Source organism: Danio rerio, chromosome 7, assembly GCF_052040795.2.
Source record: "Danio rerio strain M-AB ecotype USA chromosome 7, GRCz13ab, whole genome shotgun sequence".
Lineage (NCBI taxonomy): Eukaryota > Metazoa > Chordata > Actinopteri > Cypriniformes > Danionidae > Danio > Danio rerio.
This window is the reverse complement of record NC_141027.1, coordinates 4,638,330-4,662,048: the sequence shown is the minus strand read 5'-3', so window position 1 is coordinate 4,662,048 and position 23,719 is coordinate 4,638,330. Positions and strand designations below refer to the sequence as shown.

The window sequence follows — 23,719 nt, the reverse complement described above, 5'->3', positions numbered from 1 at the left end:
GTTCACTGCATGTTCGGTCTTTCCAGTGCACAATGTTGATCTATATTAAACTTAACTCATATCTGACTCCAATTTTAGTATGAGGTGGTTTAGAATATTAATATATTTATCCTCGTTTTATCTGACTCCAATTATAAAACATTGAGAAGGGTATTTTGTTTCCATTCACATTAATTTAGATTATGATTGAATATTCTCTTCGGTTCATTATTTTATGTTATTCTCGTTCATTGGGATTCCTATAACATCCTGAATCTTGTACCGGCCGAGTATACAATTTCTTAAGCACAAGCATGTCAGTCTTGGTCACTAAACAGTGGCGATTGACCGCTATCCTAAAAAGGCAGAACCCTACTTACTCAGATTAGGATATTTTTTATGCGGTCCACATAGGTCTGCTACCTCCTAAATCAGACAGAGCTATTTAGTCATATAATGATCATTACTATAGAATTAAGCAGACCAGTCGTACTTAAACTATTAGTAACTTTGAATAATCACTATACTATCTAAATAGTATTATAAGTTTATCGGGTGAAGGACTATCCCCTTAGATATCCTTTTACAGCCTAAGTATACATGAATAAATGCCAATTTGTTAGTCGGAGCTCTAAAGACATCGTATAGCGTGCCGCAATGCTCCGTCTACTGTGTTCTAGTCCGCTACTAACCTGTACAGGGGCTTGTGGTGCTATGAAATTACCACAATCTACTAAAGATAATAACACGAACTCTGTTTGAATCATTCAAAACATAACAATTTATTAGTCAGGTAAATGTATTATGCCAAATTCAATCAGTCAATTCATAAACGATCAATACAAAACATCAAATTATCAAAGATAAATCCAAGATGAAAAAGATGCATTCCTGACTTTGAAATATACATAACATGGAGCATGCCATGTTATGGGCTGATCTGGTTAGGCAGAATCGCCCTGAGCCTTTCTCAAACCCTACCTTAAATAATCCAAGAATTCCCTCAAGGAAGGGTGTGTGCATAACAAAAGAGCTTTCACACTTGGTGCTGCCTGTGGAAAGTCACACCCTTCACAGTGGTTCAAAAGATGCCTGAAGTTATATATTTATTGTTTTGATTATGTCTATTTCTGAGAGAATGAGACCATTGTACCAATCGCACTGAGACATTTCAAATGATATCAAACATGATAGTTAAAGTCAGTTTGGTTAATCTAGAACGTTCAAACATTGAAATGACCATATGTGTGAGATGGGGGGATGAAGCTGAGTTTCAGCATACTCAGATGCAAATGCAGCAGGAACTGGTTTTTCCCGCATTCCCCCTTGCTGGGTTGTGAAGTCACCAGTCTCTGTTTTCAGCTCATGTTTTGAATTGTCAAAGATATCAGAATATTTGTAATATTTCAACTCTTACAGTTACCAAAATGATATTCAATTCAGATGTAAAAACAGTATAAACAACTGATTACTTGTTTTACATGTTTATTTCAGCAGGTGTATAATTATATAGTTTCACTGATGTATATAGTGCTCAGTGATCCACATTCAATCATTTATTTTAATATAAAGGCATGATATAAATAATAAAATAAACTCTAAGGTGAAAAGGAATTATCCACAGTATCATACAAGCATCCATAAAACACAAGAAAACACATACTTCATTTAAATTTAAAGTAAAGTACAATATTAAAAGACATAATAATGCCAACCCCCCCCCCCCCCCTTAAAAAAATTTATATATTTAAACCCATTGATATAAATCATTTACTCAAGTAACAGAAAATTTTATCCAAAGGCATTATAGATGATCCATCACGAAACTTAAGATAGCAGAATAAGACCTTGTATTCTGAAATAAATATATACCACAGAGTTTATAAAGCTTGTTTTAACAAAGGATAAAAACACCACAAACCCCAAACGCCTTAAATGAACTGTTTACTTCACAATGTTATTCAGTTTTTTTTTTTCCTGAAGTGCTTAAATAAAGTCAAATGTGCTGTGTAATATTTGTATTTGTGTAATAGCAGTATTTTTGTTAGTTTATGTTTTAAGTCAAGTATTTAAGAATGTATAAAACTGATCAGAGGTCAGATGGTAATTATATAGACATGGGTTCATGGAAGGCTCACTCTAATGACAAACCAATGAAAATTAAAATCATTTTGCATGAGGTATAACATAACAAAACTTGACTCGATGAATTCATGACTCCTTCTAGTTTCTCAAAGATTTGAAATCCCCACAAAGCTAAAGCAAGATTCACAAATAGTGTGAAATTAAGTGTCCATGCAGGTAGATTACATAAAAGCAAGTGAAATGATGCGTTTGCAGTAAGTGTGAAGCATTGTAAGGCAATAATGCCTATCGAAGTTGATTCTATTATGTAAAATGATTACTTCAAAATCCAATGATAAAAAACAGAGCACATCCATCATCTTACTTCTTCACTCTCAGTAGTTTCTGCAGATGAAGTTGAGTTTGTGAGTTTCAGGACAGCTGATCCAGGTCTGATCTCCTCCAGACTGAACTGCTCCAGATCTCACTGTGGGCTCACAGTCCTCCTCTGATGTGCCGTTCCCTGGAGCCCAGTTCTGATAGCACACGGTCTCTCCACTCACCCAGAACCAGATGCCCAAAGCACAGGAGTGACGTAAACCCAACCACACCGCCTCAGTAGACGCCAGTTTAACCACGTTCATCACCTTATACTGCATCTCCACTGACTGAACCGAGACCAGATCGACATGATGCTGTCTGCAGTATCTCAGAGCTTCAGACCACGACAGATTCTGCTGGATCACAATCAGTTTATCTGGACACAAAACAAAGCAGAAACTAGAGAGAGACTGATCAACAACAACATGCAGAACAAACACTGTGGAGGAATTTGTCATGTCAGACATGTAGAGTCAACTTTAAGAGATCTGGAGCTGATGATGGATTGAGTGTGTTTGGAGGATCTGCTCACCTTCATGACACACAAATGGAAACTGATGTTCACAAGTGTAGTCTGCCCATTGGCCCTGAGTGTACTTTTCAATCACTGCACATTCTTCATGAGATTGATCATAAGGTTGACCAGTTTTCCAGTATCTGAATGAGGAGTTGCTCTGATCTGACCACTTCCATGAGTCTCTGAACAGACCGATCCAGACTGCAGATCCAGATGAGTTTCTGTCATTAATGAACTTCTCCAGCTGTTGATTCTCCTTCTGGTTCCTCACACTGACCAGATCAATGTGCATCTGTCTGCAGTAACTCTGAGCGTCTCTCCAGTTCATCATCTGATCAACAAACACCAGTTCAGTGCTCACTTTAGGAAAATAAAAATATTTGTAATGAGTTTATTCTTATTCTGCTGTATACTTTGTATGTGAAGAGAAGCAGATGTTAAAGGTATTCCTGTGTTACAGAAGTCAAGTTGTCATGAGTTCATGTTGATTTGGAAAATGGCTATTGACTACTATATTAGCTTATTAAGCTATGACCTTTTAAACTATCATTCGGAATCACTTTATCTGTTTGCCTTTGTCAATAGTAGTTTTGTCAGAAATATCTACCACAACATTATAACGTAAATTTGACTGAACTATGATGTAAAATATCCAATTTTTGTTTTGCTGTGTTCATTTAATTAAATTTCTATTTAAAGCATCTTTTGTTAAATGAATGTTTGTGACAGTAAAAGTTTGTACTTACTGTTGTAGCAGATGAAGAATGAGGCGTTACTACATGACTCTTTGTGCCATTGTCCATTTCTCATCACAGCACAATTACTATTCTTATCTGGTTGATTATTTTCCCAGATCAGAAAGAGCACAGGATCACCCGAAGACCAATGCCAATTATAATCATTTGTCTTCTTCAGACCAATCCAGAAAACGCCATTATTCCCACTCTTGTTCACCTCAATCAAATCGTTCATGTTGTCAACAGTGGCCAGATCTGTGTATTTCTCTCTGCAGTATCTCTGAGCTTCAGTCCAGGTCTTCTTCTCATTTATAAAGTGATACTGACGCTGAACACATTCAGATATGGAGCAGAGAGCTGTGAAAGAGATGCTCTGGGTTAATGTTTTTCAGAACATTGACAATCTGTTCACACCAAAGGCAGAGTAACTGCATCACTTGCTCTGCTTTACTGATGGGAGGTTTTCATCCTCATATTACTTTTTAGCTTGAGCTGAATTATTTAATCTTGCATGGTACAGTAGATGCAATTGGAGCAAATGCAGTGCGTTCACAGTATTCGTGTTATGCTTTCAGGCTGATTTATACTTCTGCATCAAGTGCACACGAATGATGTGACATGGCCTTCGAACGTTCGAGGTTACAGAAGTAACCCTTCGTTCCCCGAGGAGGGGAACTTCAGTGCCATGAATGGGAGGATTCGGATCAGAAGCCGCTTATCTGGAGAGTATTGAACGGGCCAATGAATGAAATTAATTGGCAGCGTAAGCTTGCGCAGGTGTGCGACATCTGCAATTATCTCAGCATATAAGCACACCTGAGCCAGTAGACGCCATCCTTTTAAGCTGAAGAGACTTTCAAACAGCTAAGGGACAGTCATTATGGCGACGGAATATGGCACTTCCGTTCCCCTCCTCGGGGAACGAAGGGTTACTTCTGTAACCTCGAACGTTCCCCTTCGGTTGGGGAACTTCAGTGCCATGAATGGGAGAATATGGAAAGCGCCATAATGACTGCACCTTACCAACACCCCCGATGAGGAGATAGTCAAGCAAGCGTGACGCACCCACATCATGGGGGGCGCGGTCCTCCAACGTGTCCCTGGCCCTAATTTATCCTACTTCAACAGAAGTTTTACGGATTTAGATATATTTTTTGGGAAGTCGTGCAATCCCGATAGGGAGGACGCTGCGGAGGCCATCCGTTACCCAAGGGGGGGATAGATGGCAGAATTTACCTATGGACTAGCCCTAAAAAGGGGGAGTACGCATAGCAAAGAGTGGTTAGCGGAGAGGGAAGACACGGGTCCGCCCAGGGGGGGGACTTAACCGTGGCGGAATAAGCATATGGGATCGCCTAGTGGGGATCACGCATAGCAGGCACCTATACCCAAAACGCGGGCTGACCAGCGGGCAGACCTACAACGTAGTGGGCCAGCAAGTGACTCCTCCGCTGAGTCAGTGCTGGGGGCCACGGAGGAATCTGCAGGGCTCACCTGACGGGGAACTTTACTGACAGATAAAAAAGGCACACGTACCTCCGTGTTAGGGAGAATGGCGCAGCAAGCGTGTTTCAACACCCTACCGAGTTGTCTCCTCAATCACCAAAGGGTTACCTAATACCCTTGAGGAAACCGGCTCCACTCGCACATTGTAAAACCTTGCAAATGTGTTGGGTGTCGCCCAGCCCGCAGCTCTACAGATGTCTGTTAGAGAGGCGCCGCGTGCACGCGCCCAAGAGGATGCAACGCTCCGAGTGGAGTGTGCACGTACTCCCGGGGGACACGGCTGACCTCGACTCGAATAAGCGAGTGAAATGGCATCCACAATCCAGTGGGATAATCTTTGTTTCGATACGGCACTTCCCTGCTGCCGACCGCCATAACAGACAAAGAGCTGCTCAGATGATCTAAAATTCTGAGTACGGTCCACATAAATGCGCAGAGCGCGAACTGGACAAAGTAAAGAAAGGGCTGGGTCTGCCTCCTCCGGGGGCAGCGCTTGCAGGTTCACTACCTGATCTCTAAAGGGGGTGGTAGGAACCTTGGGCACATAACCGGGGCGGGGTCTCAGGATAACGTGAGAGTAATCCGGCCCGAATTCCAGGCACGAGTCACTGACCGAAAATGCCTCCAGGTCCCCGACCCTCTTGATGGAGGCCAACGCAACCAGCAGAGCTGTCTTCAGGGACAGAAATCTTAGAGATACTGATTCGAGTGGCTCAAAGGGATCGGATCGCAGACTCGTGAGAACGAGGGCGAGATCCCAAGAGGGCATGAGAGGGGGGCGAGATGGATTAATTCGCCTAGCACCCCTAAGGAACTGGATGACCAGGTTATGCTTTCCCACGGTGCCGCCAGCTACCGCGCTATGATAAGCGGAGATGGCGGCCACGTAAACCTTGAGAGTGGAGGGCGACAGCCTGCTGTCCAACTTCTCTTGAAGGAAAGAGAGCACAACACTAATCTGGCAATTTCGGGGGTCTTCTCTGCGAGAGACGCACCATTCAGTGAATAGACTCCACTTCAGGGCGTAGGCGCGCCTCGTGGAGGGGGCTCTAGCCTGAGTGATGGTATTAACCACCGCAGTCGGTAGGTTACCTAAGTCTTCCTCGCGTCTAGGGACCACACGTGGAGGTTCCAAAGATCGGGGCGAGGGTGCCAGATGGTGCCCTGTCCCTGAGAGAGTAGGTCCTCTCTCAAAGGGATCCGCCAGGGGAGGGCCGTCGCGAGGAGTGAGAGCTCTGATATCCAGGTCCGGTTGGGCCAAAGGGGCGCAACTAGCAGAACCTGTTCCTCGTCCTCCCTGACCTTGCACAGAAACTGCGCGAGCAGGCTCACTGGGGGAAACGCATACTTGCGCATGCCCCGAGGCCAGCTGTGGGCCAGTGCATCCCGAGCGGCGTGACGGCGGCTGCGGATGCCATATGCCCCAGGAGCCTCTGAAAGAACTTCAGTGGGACCACTAGTTTGCTGTCGAGCTCCCTCAGACAGTTCAGCAACAGGCGAGCGCGTTCCTCGGAGAGGTGCGCTACCATGGTGATCGAGTCCAGCTCCATCCCGAGAAAAGAAATCCTCTGCACGGGGGCGAGTTTGCTCTTTTCTCGGTTGACCTGAAGCCCCAGTAGGCGGAGATGCCGAAGCACCTCGTCCCTGTGCATAATCAATTGCTCCCGCGAGTGGGCTAAAATCAGCCAGTCGTCGAGATAACTGAGTATGCGAATGCCCGCGAGCCGAAGGGGCGCTAGGGCACCCTCCGCGAGTTTGGTGAAGACCCGCGGAGACAGAGAGAGCCCGAAGGGGAGGACCTTGTACTGCCACGCTCGACCCTCGAACGCAAACCGCAGAAATTGGCGGTGGCGTGGAAGAATGGAGACATGGAAATACGCGTCCTTCAGGTCTATGGCTGCAAACCAATCCCGAGGACGAACGCATTGGAGAATGCGCCTCTACGTGAGCATTCTGAACGGCAGCTTGTGCAGACAGCGGTTCAAAACGCGCAGATCTAGGATTGGCCGGGACCCACCGCTCTTTTTGGGTACGATGAAGTATGGGCTGTAAAACCCACTCTCCATCTCGGCTGTAGGAACCGGCTCGATTGCACCCTTCGCCAGGAGGGCAGCAATCTCCTCTCGCAAGACAGGGGCGGACAGGGGGTTGACCCTGGAGAAATACACGCCCGTAAACTTGGGGGGCCGTTTCGCGAACTGAATCGCGTAACCGAGTCTGATTGTGCGTATGAGCCACCGCGAGGGGCTGGCCCGCGCTAACCAGGCAGGCAGAGCCCTCGCTAATGGAGTCATCGCTACAATCGCTGACGTACCAGCGGTGGGGCAGCGCGGAGTGGGTGTGCTGATCCGGGAAGCACGAGGGTCCCGCGGAAAAGCTGGAGGAGAGCGATTCGCTCTGGCTCCGCACCCTGACTCCGGAGAGGGGGCTGGAGGGCTGAGGGAAGGGAGACCGTCCCCCCAGCGCTCGTGAGCCACTGGCGAAGCACGTAGAGTCTGCGAGCCGGAAGGCAGCGCGTCCCGGACTGGCAGAACTCGTGCAGTCACATCCGGGGAAGGGAAAAAGTGCTCTTTTACTGATGTTTTGGTGGCACTGAAAAGTACCGTTGTTATCGGGGCCCCGCCCTCCAGTGGGGAAAGAGCAAGTTTCCTCTTCTCCGGATGGCCTGTCTCAGGGACGCTTCGCGGTCCGTTTACCGGACTTAACGGCGCCCTGGGCAGGAGGGGCTGCCTGCTTTCGAGGTGAACGCGCCCGCTTGGCCGGAGGCGTAGGCGGGGGCGGGGCAGCACTCGTTGGCGGGCGCCCTCGGCGAGGAACAGCGGAGGTGGATGGCTCGGCGGGCGGAGCGGGCTTACGGCCACGCCGATAGATGACATTGCCCATCGCATCCGACTGCTCTTTCACCGCCTTGAATTCCTGGGTGAATTCACCGACGGTGTCGCCGAACAGGCCAGCCTGGGATATGGGCGAGTCAAGAAAGCGAACTTTGTCAACGTCGCGCATATCGGCCAGGTTTAGCCAGAGGTGGCGTTCCTGAACCACAAGTGTGGACATCGTCCTCCCCATCGCACACGCGGCGGACTTAGTAGTCCGAAGAGCATAGTCGGTCGCGGTGCGCAGCTCATGTAATAAGCTTGGGTTGGACCCGCCCTCGTGCAGCTCGGCCAGCGCCTGCGCTTGGTAGCGCTGGTAGGTGGCCATCGCGTGCAAAGCAGAAGCAGCCTGGCCCGCAGCCTTATAAGCTCTGGCTCCGAGGGAGGCAGACAACCTACAGGCTTTGGACGGGAGGCGGGGCAAACCCCGCCACGTAGAGGCGCCGCGCGGACAAAGATTGACCGCGATAGCGCGCTCCACTGACGGGATCGCCTCATACCCCCTGGCAGCTCCGCCGTCAAGGGCGGTGAGGGCGGAGGCACTCGCAGCACGGGCAGAGAAAGGTGCCCTCCAGGACTGCGTGAGCCTACTGTGCACCTCCGGGAAGAAGGGGACGAGAGGCTTCGAAGGCTTCGCCTTCTGGTCCTCTACGTAGCACCCATCTAGTCGGTCCGGCCGCGGAGCTGGGGGATAAACCATCTCCAACCCCACGGCCGAAGCAGCCCGGGAAAGCACGGCTAACATGTCCGCTTCAGGATCCGATTTGACAGCGCTCACCTGCCCGGAGGGGGCGAGCGGGTCCGGATCTTCGTCGGACAGTGAAAGCCCACCCTCCGATGCCGCGGAGGACATCTGATCTCCGGTGTCAGCGAGTGTGAGAGCTACCATCTGGTTAGACGGATCACTCTCACCACCCGAAGCTTGGATGGAGCGCCGTGAGGAGCGAGAGGTCCGCGAGCCCGTGGGCGGCGGATTAGCTCCCGCTGAAACCCTCAGATCTGCCCGAGCGCCCGCTGCTTTTTTAGAACAGGAGGCAACTGGGGTGGCTCGCTCTCTTGCGAAAGTTAGCCGCGATCTTAGCTGTGCAACGGTCATGGCATCGCAATGACGACATGAACCGCCCGCGAGCACCGCATTAACATGCTGGACCCCCAAACATGCAATGCAGTGATCGTGTCCATCATCCGGAGACAGGAAACCCCCGCATCCAGAAACGCACAGTCGGAGCGCCATCCTGAAAAGGACGTGCTGCACGACTGTGTTGCTCTTTTAGGAAAGTTGCAACTATACGCACCGCTCTGGAGGACCGGACCCAAAGAACCGCAGGCAAGGGAGTAACCCAGCTCGACCGTCTGCCACCGCGAAGACCCACTCTGGACCGGGAGACACACTCGTTCGCTCTGAAGTGCTGATCAGCAAGAGGAACCCTCATCGACTCACTCAGAAAGGATCTGAAGCGAAAAGGATGGCGTCTGCTGGCTCAGGTGTGCTTATATGCTGAGATAATTGCAGATGTCGCACACCTGCGCAAGCTTACGCTGCCAATTAATTTCATTCATTGGCCCGTTCAATACTCTCCAGATAAGCGGCTTCTGATCCGAATCCTCCCATTCATGGCACTGAAGTTCCCCAACCGAAGGGGAACAGTTGGTTACTCTTCTCCACATAGACCCTGATTCACATCTATCAAAATATTTTACTACACGTCGCAATGACGTGGATTGCAAGTTCTGTGTTCCAAGTCTTGTCAGCTTAGAAGCAAAGTGAGGCCAGTTACTGGAGGGTTTTACAAACTGTTGATTTTGCAGAAAGACACAGATAGATACTTTAGTTTCTGTGTTTACCTTATAATTAAAGTTGGTGAACGTTCTTCGGTTCCTACCTTACTCCCTTGAATGTGTCAGAAGTTGAGCTGCTTCTACAATAGCATCGAACACTTCTGGCCTAAACTCTAAACACCAGTGAAGAAATTTAACACACCATGGACCATAGATACCCCACTGCCTATAGCATTTTGCGAGTGTTAAACCATGAGAAAAAAAATCTTGCTCTTTATTTCCCCACCTACATAGTGTTGATTCAGTATTGGAATTGTGATATTTAGGTGTTTTAAAAACGACATGTTTTGGTAATGGCGAGGCAGTGGCGCAATAGGTAGTGCTGTCGCTGGTTCGAACCTCGGCTCAGTTGGCGTTTCTGTGTGGAGTTTGCATGTTCTCCCTGCCCTCGCGTGGGTTTCCTCCGGGTGCTCCGGTTTCCCCCACAGTCCAAAGACATGCAGTACATGTGAACTGGGTAGGCTAAATTGTCCGTAGTGTATGAGTGTGTGTGAATGTGTGTGAATGTTTCCCAGAGATAGGTTGCAGCTGGAAGGGCATCCGCTTCGTAAAAACTTGCTGGATAAGTTGGCGGTTCATTCCGCTGTGGCGACCCCGGATTAATAAAGGGACTAAGCCGACAAGAAAATGAATGAATGTTTTGGTAATGTGATAGCACTAATCAAGACTAAACTACTGTAATTGTTCATATGTTGAATTAAATCAATCATCTTTTTAGCACTTACAGTTAGTCCAAAATGCAGCAGCTCAACCAGAAACTGGGACTAGAAACATAAGCATATTACTGCAGTACTAGCCTCACTCCACTGGCTTTTTGTTTTAGGATTGATTTGAACATTTTGTTAATTGTTTTTATTTTTTTTATTTAACCTGAATGATTGTAAAAAAAAAAAAAAAAACAGTGAACTACAATGGCATACAAAAAGAACACAAAGTATCACATGAATGTATATATGTGGTATTTGAAGCAGGTACATAGATTAGTCAATACTGAACTTTTTCATGTTCATACACCTGTCAGAGCAAATCAGAGGCTTCACGATGTTCCAAAACATTGATTGATTAATAAAATATATTGATTAAGTAAAATAAAAGTATCCATCTGTATCCCTTTTACAGGGTTTAACACTGATTAAACAAGTGTACAGGCGAGCCAGTGGCGCAGTAGGTAGTGCTGTCGCCTCACAGCAAGAAGGTCGCTGGTTCGAGCCTCGGCTCAGTTGGCGTTTCTGTGTGGAGTTTGCATTTTCTCCCTACCTTCGCGTGGGTTTCCTCCGGGTCCTCCGGCTTCCCCCACAGTCCAAAGACATGCGCTACAGGTGAATTGGGTAGGCTAAATTGGGTAGGCTAAATTGTCCGTAGTGTATGAGTGTGTGTGTGGATGTTTCCCAGAGATGGGTTGCAGCTGGAAGGGCATCCGCTGCGTAGAAACTTGCTGGATAAGTTGGCGGTTCATCCCGCTGTGGCGACCCCGGATTAATAAAGGGACTAAGCTGACAAGAAAATTAATGAATGAACAATTGTACTACTGGCCTCGACCACACAAGTTGACAGAACTTGTTTTTAGCATTGTCATGACATGCCTAGCAGACACACAACACTATATGACATTAATATTGGGTTAGATTTAGGTCACCAGCGTCTAAAGATAATGTTATTTTGACGTCCAATAATGACATAAAATTACATTGATATTTTGTTGATTTTAGGTTGTGTAGGAAAGTGACCAAAATCCAACATCGAGGCAACAGCCCAATCCCAATTCTATTTTAGTACCCCTACCCCTTAACCCTCTGTTGGAAGAGCCAATGGGAAGGGCTTCAAAATTTACCCCTAAGACTTGGGACAGCACTACAGCACCTGCACACGTCATCAGATGTCATCGTGATCTTTTGCTTCATATGAGTTTAGACGTTCACGACAGCTGTAGTGATTCCACTTGTGTTAATTTTTGGTATTTATCTTTAGGAAATCATTGGCATATGTTATGTCATTATGACGATATAATGTGCCAATTAGCTCCTAACTGTACTGTGTATGTAGACAGTGGCCATATTCATCTATGTAAACACACGAAAACAACACTAACATTATTGCAGACACTGTAAAAATCTCATTTCCAGCCACTTTTCTGACAGGGTATTCCAGTGTCATCGAGTGTCAGAATGTTGTGGGTCTGCTGTAGAGGAGTTATGATTATGGATTATAGATTGCGAAATTTAGCGGCTTTATTTTATCGTTTTTTTTTTTTTTAAGCATGACAGTAAAACACGATCGTGGTTATGAATATATAAAAACGTGTTTGTTGTAAAAATCGTAATGATGACAAAAATTTGTGGATCTCCTGACTTCCGGGTTTTAGCACTGCTGCTGCTGTGGCTGGTGTACTGTGGGAAATTTTTTAGACATCCAGTGGCGCGATACGCGCAAATGGCGCGGTGCAAATGACGTGAATGCCGCGGTGCGAATGGCGCGATACGTGCGAATGGCATGGCGCAAATTGAGCAATTTGCGTGTTTGAAGCGCTTAATGCACCTTGAATCACTCGAGTTCGAAAATCTGAACTTCAGCGGACATTTGCGCCGCATTAACCAATCAAGAGCTTGCTCTTGTGGAGGCGTGATTGTGACGTATCGCCTGTTGTCGGCGTCCCAGGGGAAATCCCCTAGCGGACACCGACAAGAAGTTCATCAAACTGGGCTGGGCTCAGTCAGAAGCACAGCTGAAAACCTCCATCATCCAGGTTCAGTTTTTGGAGGAGTCTATGAGCTTAAAGAGCTGGATGCTCCTCTGAAAGCATGTAGTGGACTTAGACACGGCCCTAAACGTATCGCGAATAGCGCGATTTATCCGCACGTTCCGCGTCCGGTGCAAACACAGCATTAGACTACGTAGTGGACCTGCAAGCGCTTCTTAAGGAGGAGGCAGACCCAGCCTCTTTTTTTGCTGTGTCCAGTTCACACTGTGAGTGATGTGACCGCATTAGAGCTTACAACTCTAAGCAGCTCCTTTTCTGTTATGATCGACAGACAGGAAGTCCGAGGTTGGCTCACTGAATGGTGGAACCATCTTCTTCGCTTTTCTGTACCAGAGTGAGCTGCATCCCCGGGAATGAGAGCGTACTTAACTAGGAGTATTGCATCTGTTGAGCGTGAGCACTTGGCGCCTTTCTAACAGACATCTGTAGATGTGCGGGATGGGCGACACCTAATGCATACGTAAAAATTTACAATCTTTGGGTGAAGCTGATTTTGCCATTTGGGCAGCAGGTGGCCTTTACAGCATCCTCCCTTTTGGGACTGCACCTTTTCTCAACGTACTGTCTTACTTTATAATTCCTAGAACTTAAAAAGGTGTATTTTTTACAACTTCCCAAAAATATAAATAAGCCTTTAAGTGCTTTACAGGCAAGTAAGGACAGGTATGTTCAGCTCTTCAGCTAAAAAAGGAGTCTTTGCAATGCACGGCAGGCATCTTTACATAACAGATGATTGTAATTGCTGCCAGCTGTGCACGCTGATGCTGCCAACTCATTGGCCCATTGAAATACTCTTTCAGATGATTGGTTTCTGACAAAATCCCCATAGTGGAAGTTTTTGATAACATTGAAGTCCCCCCCCTCGAGGAACCAGGGTTACGTAGTGACCGTCTTGTTTTGCCTGCAGACAATTCTGAGCGTTTAACTTTCTCCCGGACTGCTTTCCTGTTAGTAACCCATCTCATAGTGATGGTGAAATTAAGCTTTCTGAACCAGTGAATCGTTCAACACTATTGTATCGCAAAATGTTTCTTTACACAAAGCTTGTCAAATCAGAGCTCGATGAGGACCTCTTCTGCTTAAAGTGTGGGAAAGCATTGTGTTGCAAAAATGTCAAATGTTCACAACTGACCAACTCATTTATGTAGTAAAACAACAATAGCAATATAAAAATATTATTTTACATATAAGGTATGTTACATTACACCACTGATGACTGTAGTAAAATCCAAGGCATTCATAAGTATTAACATTTATCTATTCCAACCATTCCTACACCCACACCCTCACTCCTTCTGCATGGGAAGCAAATACTATAAGGAGGAGGCTATGAGAAAAAGACCTTGTTTCAGTATTCGTCAGCTGTCTTCTGTTACACACTATACTATAACATGCAGTGGCATTCTTTAAAAACAGTTGTGAATAATACACTCATACACTTTCAAAAACTTTTTACTATAAATTACTATTGCATTTTAGTTGAATTACTGGTGCGTGGGATCGGTGCAGTGCTTTGAAACAGTAAAAAAGTATGTAATTGATGCCAAATGTCTTGCTATTGACCTTATTCTAAAATGCGGAAGTGCGCCTGTTTTCGCGATTGTCTTAGAACTTCCGTTTCAGTCGTCTATGGGAGAAATAACTAGGAATAATAAACGACAAAAAAACTGTCAAACTACTTGCTCTACAAACAAATGTTTGCATGACTATACAGACCAAGCAGAATAATATAACAAGGAAATATCAGTTTGCAACATCAAACAGCGAAACGAGCAGTTTTTAATGTCTAAAAATGAATGGAAGTGAATGAGACCGGAAGTCTCGTGCCAAAAAGATTCAAATGGACAATCATGTGGGTATAGGCAAAAAATGAAGCTTCCGACGCTTCCCATAACGTTATAATGGCTAAATGAATCAAGCCCCGGTACACTGCCTCACTGCAAGATGTGTAATTTTTCTGGTATATGCTTTGAAGCCTCGGTGCACAACGTCACATCACTGTTGTCTCATCATTTACAATTCTAAGGTGCCTGCTTTGACCACTGCCTGAAAACTCATTGATGATATCTCTCTGTTTTGCCCTGACCATTGCTTTGTCTGACTACCCTTTCATTACTGCCATGTTTGCTGTTACAGTGAGGTACCCTCATTATATTGCTGTTTGCATTATGTGTGCCATTCAAGAGTTCGCCCTTAGCTGATGATTGATTATGGAGCTTGTTTGGTATGCTGTCCTGGGAGAAAGCCCTGAAACCCCACCCCCATTGTAGGGCGAGAGGAGAGTCCGAGTTCAGGTAGGTCTCAAGAACTCCCCTGCTTGATAAGTAGATTAATGCTATGAAGTGTCTATGCTATCAATTTAGATTTGTCAATTTACTTATGGTACATGTTTTTGGTCTGTGGGAGGAAACCAGAGAGCCCGGTGAAAACCCATGCAAACACAAGGAGAACATGCAAACTCCGCACAGAAACGCCGACCTGGCCAGGTAGTGTCCGAGCCGGTGACATTCTTGCTGTTTGGCCGTGGTGCTAACCACTAGGCCTCCGTGCTGCCCTGACAAGGAAATAGGAGGAGTAGGGGTGGAAGGGGGGATTCTTCAAGACGAAGATGGCTGAAGTAAGATACTCTGGTTTTTTAAGTGGTTAAGGAGTCGTCTGATTGGTAATTTAGTGTTAGCTAATGTGGACCAGGTGCTATAAATGGATTTTTTTTATTAAACTATTCTGTGAACTGGCAAACTGTACAAGATTTACAGCAGACACAGAAGATTTAAAACCAGGTGTAACGGTTGCCGTATATTGGTGGAATTTTTGCGTCTCGTTCTCTCTCTCTTTTTCTCTCTCCCTCTCTTTCTCTCTCCCCATCTCTACCTGTCATATCCTTTAGGTCCGCCTTCGCGGAATCTGATTGGTCAGGAGACCAGTCACTCATCATTGGGTGACGTGGCGCTGTCACATATAAGGACGCCAGGGAGAGCGGATGACAGCGCGCTTTTCCTTTGATCCCGTTTTTGTGTATTTTTGCCGACATGATTTTGTTATTCGTTAATTTTGCTTAACTTTCAATTGGATAAAATTATTTAGTATATTTTCTGCCCATTTTTGAACGAGATTGTGATTTCTGTACATTTATATTCGATTGTATGTTTGTTACTTTGGCACAACTCTTACCTGCTCAAACCTAAAACAGATTATTGAGAGTTGACTTTGTCCTCAGAGTAAGGAGGACAGGGAAGATGTCGTACGACTTCCATTTTACATACACGTAGTCAATCCATTGTTTAAAACACCAGGTAAGAAAGTGAATGCCACTTATGTATTTGTTTTGTTTTTAGTTCAGAATAGGTAAGTTTACGGCGCTCGGCGCTGAAGATTTTTCTTTTCTTTTTTTCATGTTCTAGTGAGGTAAGGGTTTTGCTTATGAGTTAGAATTGTTTTGTTATATTTATTTCTTTGATTTGGCTTCACTGGCGTCCCTTTACTCTTGAGTTGACCTAATTTTGTTTGATACTTTGCTTAATTTGTTACTTTATTATTGTAAATATTTTTCTTATGGTGTGTATATATATTTGGGCATTATTCTGATTTCACTTTTTTGTACATTAAATCACTTTTGTTGGCAGTTTTGTTGATTGTGTCTTGTTTTCACCCATCATCTTGTAAAGGTACCACACCTCTTAAATGTTATTACTTTTACCCTAGACTAACATCAAAGAGGTTGTAACACCAGGTCATAGAAGTATTTGGAAACTTTTTATTGCTGTTTCACTCCTAGATGAGGTAGTTTCAACACATGAATGCCACACCTCACATGCTGAAACTGGCTCATGACAGGACATCACATTTTCATGAGCCAGTTTCAGCGCATGGGTGCGGCATTCTAAAAATAAAACTAACTGTCAGACTTCCTGACGCGTTTCATCATCACAGTCTGGTTTCTACCTAGGCACCAACAATCCATCATCCCAGATCACCCATGACCTGGGTGTTTTCTCAAGGTCTGCAGTTTTTATACACTTTTCTAGTGTCAGGTCTTCTCTTTGTAATCAGATGGTCACGGTTCACTTTTAAAGGTTTTAAACTCTTAACTAGGATCAGACTTGACGCCAGGCACTACAGACAGTGTACATATCAGTAGTACATATCAGTAGACATGATTCAGGAACTAGAACCTTGGCAGCTCGATCCACCACTTCCTTGAGCATTTGTGCTTTGAAAATATCCATTTTTATGAGGCGGGGGGGGGGGGGGGGGGGATAATCAAAGGATACAACGAAACCATATTGATAGTTTAGCAACTGGCAGTGTGCAATCATATCTATTCCCAGACATTAAAAACACTCCCCTTAACCGTTAACTGCAGATTTAATTTTAGAAACATTATTTGGGAAAGTATGCACATTACAAGGCATTGTGTTCAGTTAATCAACTGAAGAGCAGGCCTAATTTTGGATGTTACACAGAGGGAAAACAGTGTGAGGCAGCCAAAACAGCCATCTTCACCAAGCAAGACACTTTTAGTAAATACAAAAGAACCACTAAATTTCCCTGAGTTAAATTCTTAAAGCCTTCTAATAAGATTAACTCCTGCAAATGTTGCAGAGATGTTATTTTACTAGCTAGGAAACATTTAGCAAAAATGACTCTTTTTCTCCCTCGCAAAGTCATACGATTGATTGGGTGTTTTTGTGTGTCTCCTGTGTAAAGCAACAGAATCAGAGTCAAAATGATCCACATCCTCTACGTTTTAATCTGCTGTAGCTTTAAACTGATGGACACTCTTAATATCATCAGTTTGTCTGGGCAAAATTCCCTATTTTACATACAACCCTTACATACTTGTTTAGCTGCATCTCAGAGTCCTCATCACAACTCAAATGACATCTTAGGACATAACACTGAGTTTAACACAGGTATAGCCTTATATCAGGCCGTGTGATGATGATTTGCCTTTATTGACTTGTTTTTTTGTTTGTTTGTTTTTTTACCTTGTATGTAATTTACACATGTGAAGACCCAGCAAAATAAAACTTACCCATAAAAAAATACAAACACACTCACCAATGAGAAGAGCGTAATAAATCGTTTGGGCCATTTCTGATAAAAAATTACAAACAAATGTAAATACTTTCATGTTCTTTGAGTAAAACATTGGTCTTGTTATATAAAAGCATCATATGATTTGTAATCTTTAAGACAATATAAAAATAAGTCTATTCCTATGTAAAGACTGTAAACGTGAGTAGTTCTTACCTTACAGGTGGTGTGTTTCTGTCCTCAGTAAGATGTTTCTGTCTGCAGCTTCAGACAATTCGATTATTCTATATCTGCTCTCATCCGTCATTCAGCACATCACATCATTTGTTTATGACTATAAATGTTTGACACAATAAATGTTTTACTTCCTCTATATTTGTTTATTTGTTCATCTCTTTATGCTAATACTGCTCTACACTGGCATCTGTTAGTCAATACAATTTTACACTAGATTCTTTCTTATAAACAAACCATATTTCAAGAGTTCACATATAGCTGATGATCTATCAAAAGCTTGTTTGGCAGGTTGTCTCGGAAGAGAGCCCTAAGCTCAAGGGATCCTCGAGCCCAGGGCTCTTTCCCATTCACAGGGCGAGAGGGGAGCTTGAGCTCAGGTGGATCTCAAATGCTCCCTGGCTGCAGTGGCCCCAGGATCCCCTCTTGTGTGTTTCTCACAGAAAATGGAAGAACTGCTGAAACGAAACGCTCACACTCCATTCCTGCAAGCCCAGCTCCACACCCACCTCTATGCCCAACTAGCCCTCCACCTGTGAGAGCCACAGCTCTAGGACCAACAACCCCCCGTCTTAAACTGCTGAACATAACAGCTTTCAGTAATCTATGTTGGGTGCCAGCTTTGATAACAGTATCTTTAAGTAGGAACTATGCATGTCTGTAGCTTTTCTAGGCCAATATACATTAATTATGTGACAAAGTCTAAGGCTTCTTCAAGTCGTGTAGCAAATCATTCTAATCTGGTGCATAATAAATGTAAATTGGACTACTAAAGACAAAGTAAATAAAACTGTTGTTATCACTTTTGAACATTTGATTATTTAACAATAACTTCTAGTCAATGTGTCAACACAAATTGCCTGATTGCAATGTTTTTAAGTGATGTTTTATAAACAAATTTCGGAAGGAGCACGATCATTCTTTGACAAGGCTAATTCATCATCACACACACACAATCATTCTATTATCCAATCTGCTCAAGAGCAAACCCCTATAAATAGTCAAACACGTTATACCTCCGTTTCTCTCGACTTCAGCGTCCCTCCACCACCCTAACTCCACACTATTAAACCAGATACTTATTTAAATCTGAGGGGGGAGCATTCTGGAGCCGGGCTAGACACTGCACTTCGCACCCTATTTCTCTTTATCCTGATGAGGGGAATAACACGAGTTAGACTGTCTTCCCGAGCTCAGAGCCCTCTCCCCGGTCAGCACGCCAAATACGCATTTTCTATTTAGTCAAATATCTGTGAGTGTGAACTCGTGAAATGAAACTTGGCTTGATCACAGTTGTTGTGCAGCAGTCCTAAATGAAGCAGCTCCTGCAGTTAATGAAGGTCATATTGCTTACATCAAGCATATTTGCATCTCCTTGATTTTTTTAACTCAAAAGTTGAGAATGTCATGGATGACATTACTCCTGATAAAGTCAGGAGGAGAACTGGGAGACAAAAAGCAGCTTGGAGAAACTCATGTTAAAAAAAAGACAGTGAGAAAAAGCTGAACACAAGCCATGTGGAAGAAGACGAAACTAGTAGTTGATTTTAACATCTATAAATATAGTCTTTATTCTTTTAATGTGGAACTAGGCATTGATAGGAAGACTTTCTTTTCAAACTTTTTAAACAGCCATTTAAACAGCACCTTCTTCACAACAGTGAACTCACAAACCCTAGTAGGATTCCCAGTGAACATATTTGTTTACTGATAAGATTGATAGTATCAGAAAGGCAACCAGCTTATCCAATCAGCCAAGTTGTGCTGATTTCAGACAGACTCATTATTGGTCATAGGTGTGTTTTGAGAATAAACCAATCAGAGTCTTGTCTCCCATTCCCTTTAAGAGTCAGTTGTTTCGCGCCATAGCGCATTTGCTATTTACATGAGAGACTTTGTGGAAAAACTGAACACTTCACTTGAGAGAAAACGGTTCAACAGGGCATCTACAGCGCGAGAATGAGAGATGAGCCTCCTCATTCTTTACTTTCACTTTTGCTCTCTTGGATAGGAAAACTTGTACACACATACTTCCATTTGCCTATAAATATTTAATTTCGTTTGTTAAGCGCAAAGATTTGTTTCCAAACTATTTCTAAACTCAGTTCTAATTTCCAGCAAACGAATAAATGAACAGAAATAACGAAGTGTGGTCAAAAAACCGAGTTATACACATGCTGTATAACTCCAAATACACATGCTGTTGCCCATATGGTCTAAAACCTGACAGGTGGACAAATTTAAGCTTGTTTTTAATAAAAACAAATATAAATATGCATATGCATAATAAAAAAATACTGTTAATAATGATAACATTATACAAAAGCCAATTACCATGAATAAACTGAAAAAGCCTCCCAAGATGAAGATTAAAAAATTGAAGATTATATTAATCTAAGCTAAAAAAAATAATAAGCTTTGTACTATTTGAATCCTTTAATTCTTTTTCATTAGTGAAGGTATTTGCGTGTTGCTGTACATCCTGTGTGTATTAAGCAATGTTTAAGCGAGGCGCACAACTGACACGCTCTGCGCTGGACTATGGACCTGCTTTGATCTGGTCTATTGAACAGTCTATTATAGTTCCTCAAAATAGCATTGCGCCTTAACACACCTCCTTTTTTAGACTAGAACATCTATGGGCGCACATATGAGCGCAAATGCAGTTGCTATTTAAACAGCACGGCGCAAAACGTCTAAACAACTCTTGCGCCAGGCTTAAACTAGCAAACAACTATTGCGCCGGGTGTATGATAGGGTTCTATGAAGAGATATTATGCATATTATGAAAACATCAACCTGCTGCCTTGACATATTGCCTACATTCTTTAAAAAGATATTAAACTGTTTATAAGTAGATATCCTAAAATAAATTTCTACACTTAAAAAAAAAAAATTCACAAAAAATATAAAATTCCAGTAGCTTTTTTAAAATGCATTAAGGTGTGCATTAATTGCCCTGGGGCTCATTTATAGTGTTAGTGAAGCTGCAGAACTCTACATCATATTTTTTATTTTTTATTTTTTTGATGTGGCAAATGTGTCCTCTGACAAATTATCTACATGCATACAAAACTACTAAAACCAACTGACATTATACATACCAGGACAGTTGTGGTGCTGTAATTCTTCCACAGAGATATGTTACCAGCCTCAGACAGTGAAGTATGAGAGCCAGTAACTGTAAGAAAGATGCAAGACACACAGATTAGGATCTGCTGCGTTCTGGCGCTTTCTTTAATAGCTTTTCTCTTTTTTTCAACATAAATAGCAAGTGCAAAACGTTTTGTCAATAACTATTAACAGTATTCCTTCACAGATTATTCTTTCTGGACATTTCACATAACAGTATTACAATTATTCATCCATGAAGTCAATAAACATAATACCTTAACATTTTCTCTTTATACATTTTAAAGCAGCAATAAACATCTGTATACAATTCAACACCTTTTGTGTCTTACCACCACCATATGCCTTCATTTCACACATAAATTTATCTTAATGATACACATATATTTTAGACATGGTGAGGTGTTGTACAAAGAAAAATCAGCATCACTAGAGTACAACAACATTATAAATTTGATTAAATATACAATTTATCAAAATCAACAGTCTTCGTTTATATATCTATAATGTTTTTAACCCCATTAGACTACCACCATTTTGTGTTTTCTCTTTTACCCCTTTAACTGCAGTGAGTAACATCAGTATAGCACAATATCCAGTTTAACCTGACAAATCTATCCAGATTATACAGAAAATACAGTAAAAGTTATTAAACATCTTTCATTAACACATTGTGTTTCTAAAGTATGATGCATTGTAAACTCTATTATTCAACTTGTAACTGCATAAACTGAATTGCACATAAAGTACTCATTTTTAGAACTCAACAATCACCTTAACTGCACAACCATCATGTATGATGTTTATGAACCTCTTAGATTTCAATATAAATGAGTATTGGGTTATAAACCGATTTTACATACCTGTAAGAAAGATGCAAGACACACAGATTAGGATCTGCTGCGTTCTGGCGCTTTCTTTAATAGCCCTTTGACCAGAACATAACTTCCTCATTGCGCTAGTGTAATGCGCCCTCTACAGGCATCTTGCCGAACACACTTCAGGTTATGTAACAGAACACAAGAATTATTGAGGTCTTTTTAAATATAAAACTAAAAGAAAGATTTAAAAAAAATAATTTGGGGTGCACTATTTTTGCTTAAACTTTTATATTTTACAGTTACATTTACAGTCTATCACAGATACACCAAAAAATGGAGAAGACTTGAAGCATGTGGTTAACCTTGTTATCTATGATCATGCATTGCTCATCGTAGTTGCAAAGGAGCAGAAGATTTTGCTTTAGTAAAGCTATTAAGCTCGGCAGCATCTGCCGCATGAACACATGCATGTAGTACATACATGCATTGTTGCTGTTACATGATGTAGCAGACTGGGTTGTTGCTAGATTAGATATGGTTATTTATTAAATTTACCATTTATTGTATTTTATTAACGTCTACCCACACCCCAATCCTAAACCCAACCATCACAGTAACGTAAAAACAGTTGGTGTACTGAGTATTATTTGTTATCTATTAAATTACCCAATAAATAGTATTTTTTCATTGCCTACCCCCATCCTAAATCCAACCGTCACAGCACTGTAAAAATTTAAATTATTGATATACAGTGTCATAAAAAATGCTGCTATATTGATGTGCATATCGCACTTCCAGCAGGCCGCGTACCTGATCTAGATGTTACCAGCAGACTGACTAGGGTAGAAATATCAGCTATTTACATCACTATTTTACAAAAGATATGGATTGACGGTTCTCACAAAAAAGGGTTTGTTTTTGAAGTGGATTTTATATTCTTTAAAATGTGAAGTTAATCTATATATTCAAATTGTATGTGTATAATCTGCTCGTAGACTTGCATACCATTAGAACAATTATCATATCACAAGAAATGGATAAGTTGTATAGTTACCAGGTGTGGGTCAGGGGTTAACCTAGGTGGAAATTGAGGTCAGGGGTTAACCTAGGTGGAATTTGGAGTCAGGGGTTAAACTAGGAGGGATCTTGTGTAATATATGGAGAACAAAGGAAAACAATTGTTGTCAAAGTGTATTTATACAGGCCATCACATTAGGGAGGCAGAATTTTTCAGACAGCGATGCTACTGGGGGTCTCCTGAAAGTTGTCCTTTGTTGTCGACAATAAAGAACTCTTCTGAAATCAAAACCATTTGACTTTGCTGATCATTGAAGAAAAGAAAAAAAACACCTCATTTTCAGATCTATCTACACTTTGATCTAATTTTCAAACAAAAACTAAAAACTAAAAAAAAAAAAAATCTGCTGTTTACCCCTGTTTTTTTGTTTGTTTGTTTGTTTATAAAACTCACTCAAACACATTTCCATGTTTGCACACCCTCATTATTGATTTGCTTATGTACACAGCAGGGTTTGACTTTCAGAATGTACAACATTTACATCTCTGCTGGGAAACTGAAGAATGAACAATCAGTTATTGTTCTTGTTAAATTTTATTCATCCCTGCTTTGACATTAATGTAAAATATACTATCAAGTACAATACAAAACGACTTTTTAAAAAGTCTATATGAGATGTTTTAAACTGACTTGTTAAAACTGTAAAAATTCTCAATATTTATTTTTATGAATGTTTAATTGTGAATGTTCATCAACCCCCTTTAATACATCTGCATGAAGTAAGTAAACATGAATTTCCTCAGTAATAAATATATTTATATTA

General features: G+C 42.6%; 2 protein-coding genes across 7 annotated transcripts in view; both read right to left on the bottom strand.

The window, feature by feature from the left end:
- si:ch211-272h9.3 overlaps nt 1–23,719 on the bottom strand; it is a 151,163-nt gene that overhangs the window by 48,799 nt on the left and 78,645 nt on the right.
- On the bottom strand, nt 740–21,966 carry LOC147842953 (C-type mannose receptor 2-like). 6 transcript variants are annotated; one of them, XM_087260455.1, is made up of 7 exons: nt 21,921–21,966; nt 21,030–21,106; nt 17,908–18,025; nt 17,716–17,751; nt 3,688–4,035; nt 2,957–3,301; nt 740–2,800 (listed from the first exon to the last, which is right to left on the bottom strand). In XM_087260455.1, the coding sequence occupies exons 4-7, from the start codon at nt 17,747–17,749 to the stop codon at nt 2,439–2,441; spliced, it is 1,089 nt and encodes a 362-aa protein (XP_087116581.1). In that variant the 5' UTR covers nt 17,750–17,751; nt 17,908–18,025; nt 21,030–21,106; nt 21,921–21,966; the 3' UTR covers nt 740–2,438. The 6 variants fall into 6 exon arrangements, with proteins under 6 accessions (XP_087116581.1, XP_087116585.1, XP_087116580.1 ...); XM_087260459.1 differs by having other exon boundaries at nt 2,957–3,272; XM_087260454.1 differs by lacking the exon at nt 21,921–21,966 and having other exon boundaries at nt 17,908–17,955; nt 21,030–21,175.

What these genes read in the sequence shown, in the direction of transcription:
- LOC147842953 (XM_087260455.1), bottom strand. Translation starts at nt 17,749, where the DNA reads ATGGCCCAAACGATTTATTACGCTCTTCTCATTG. An exon ending in ATTCTTCATCTGCTACAACA is followed by an intron (nt 3,302 to 3,687) that starts GTAAGTACAAAC and finishes ATTTTCCTAAAG; the next exon opens with TGAGCACTGAACTGGTGTTT. An exon ending in TCCATTTGTGTGTCATGAAG is followed by an intron (nt 2,801 to 2,956) that starts GTGAGCAGATCC and finishes TTTTGTGTCCAG; the next exon opens with ATAAACTGATTGTGATCCAG.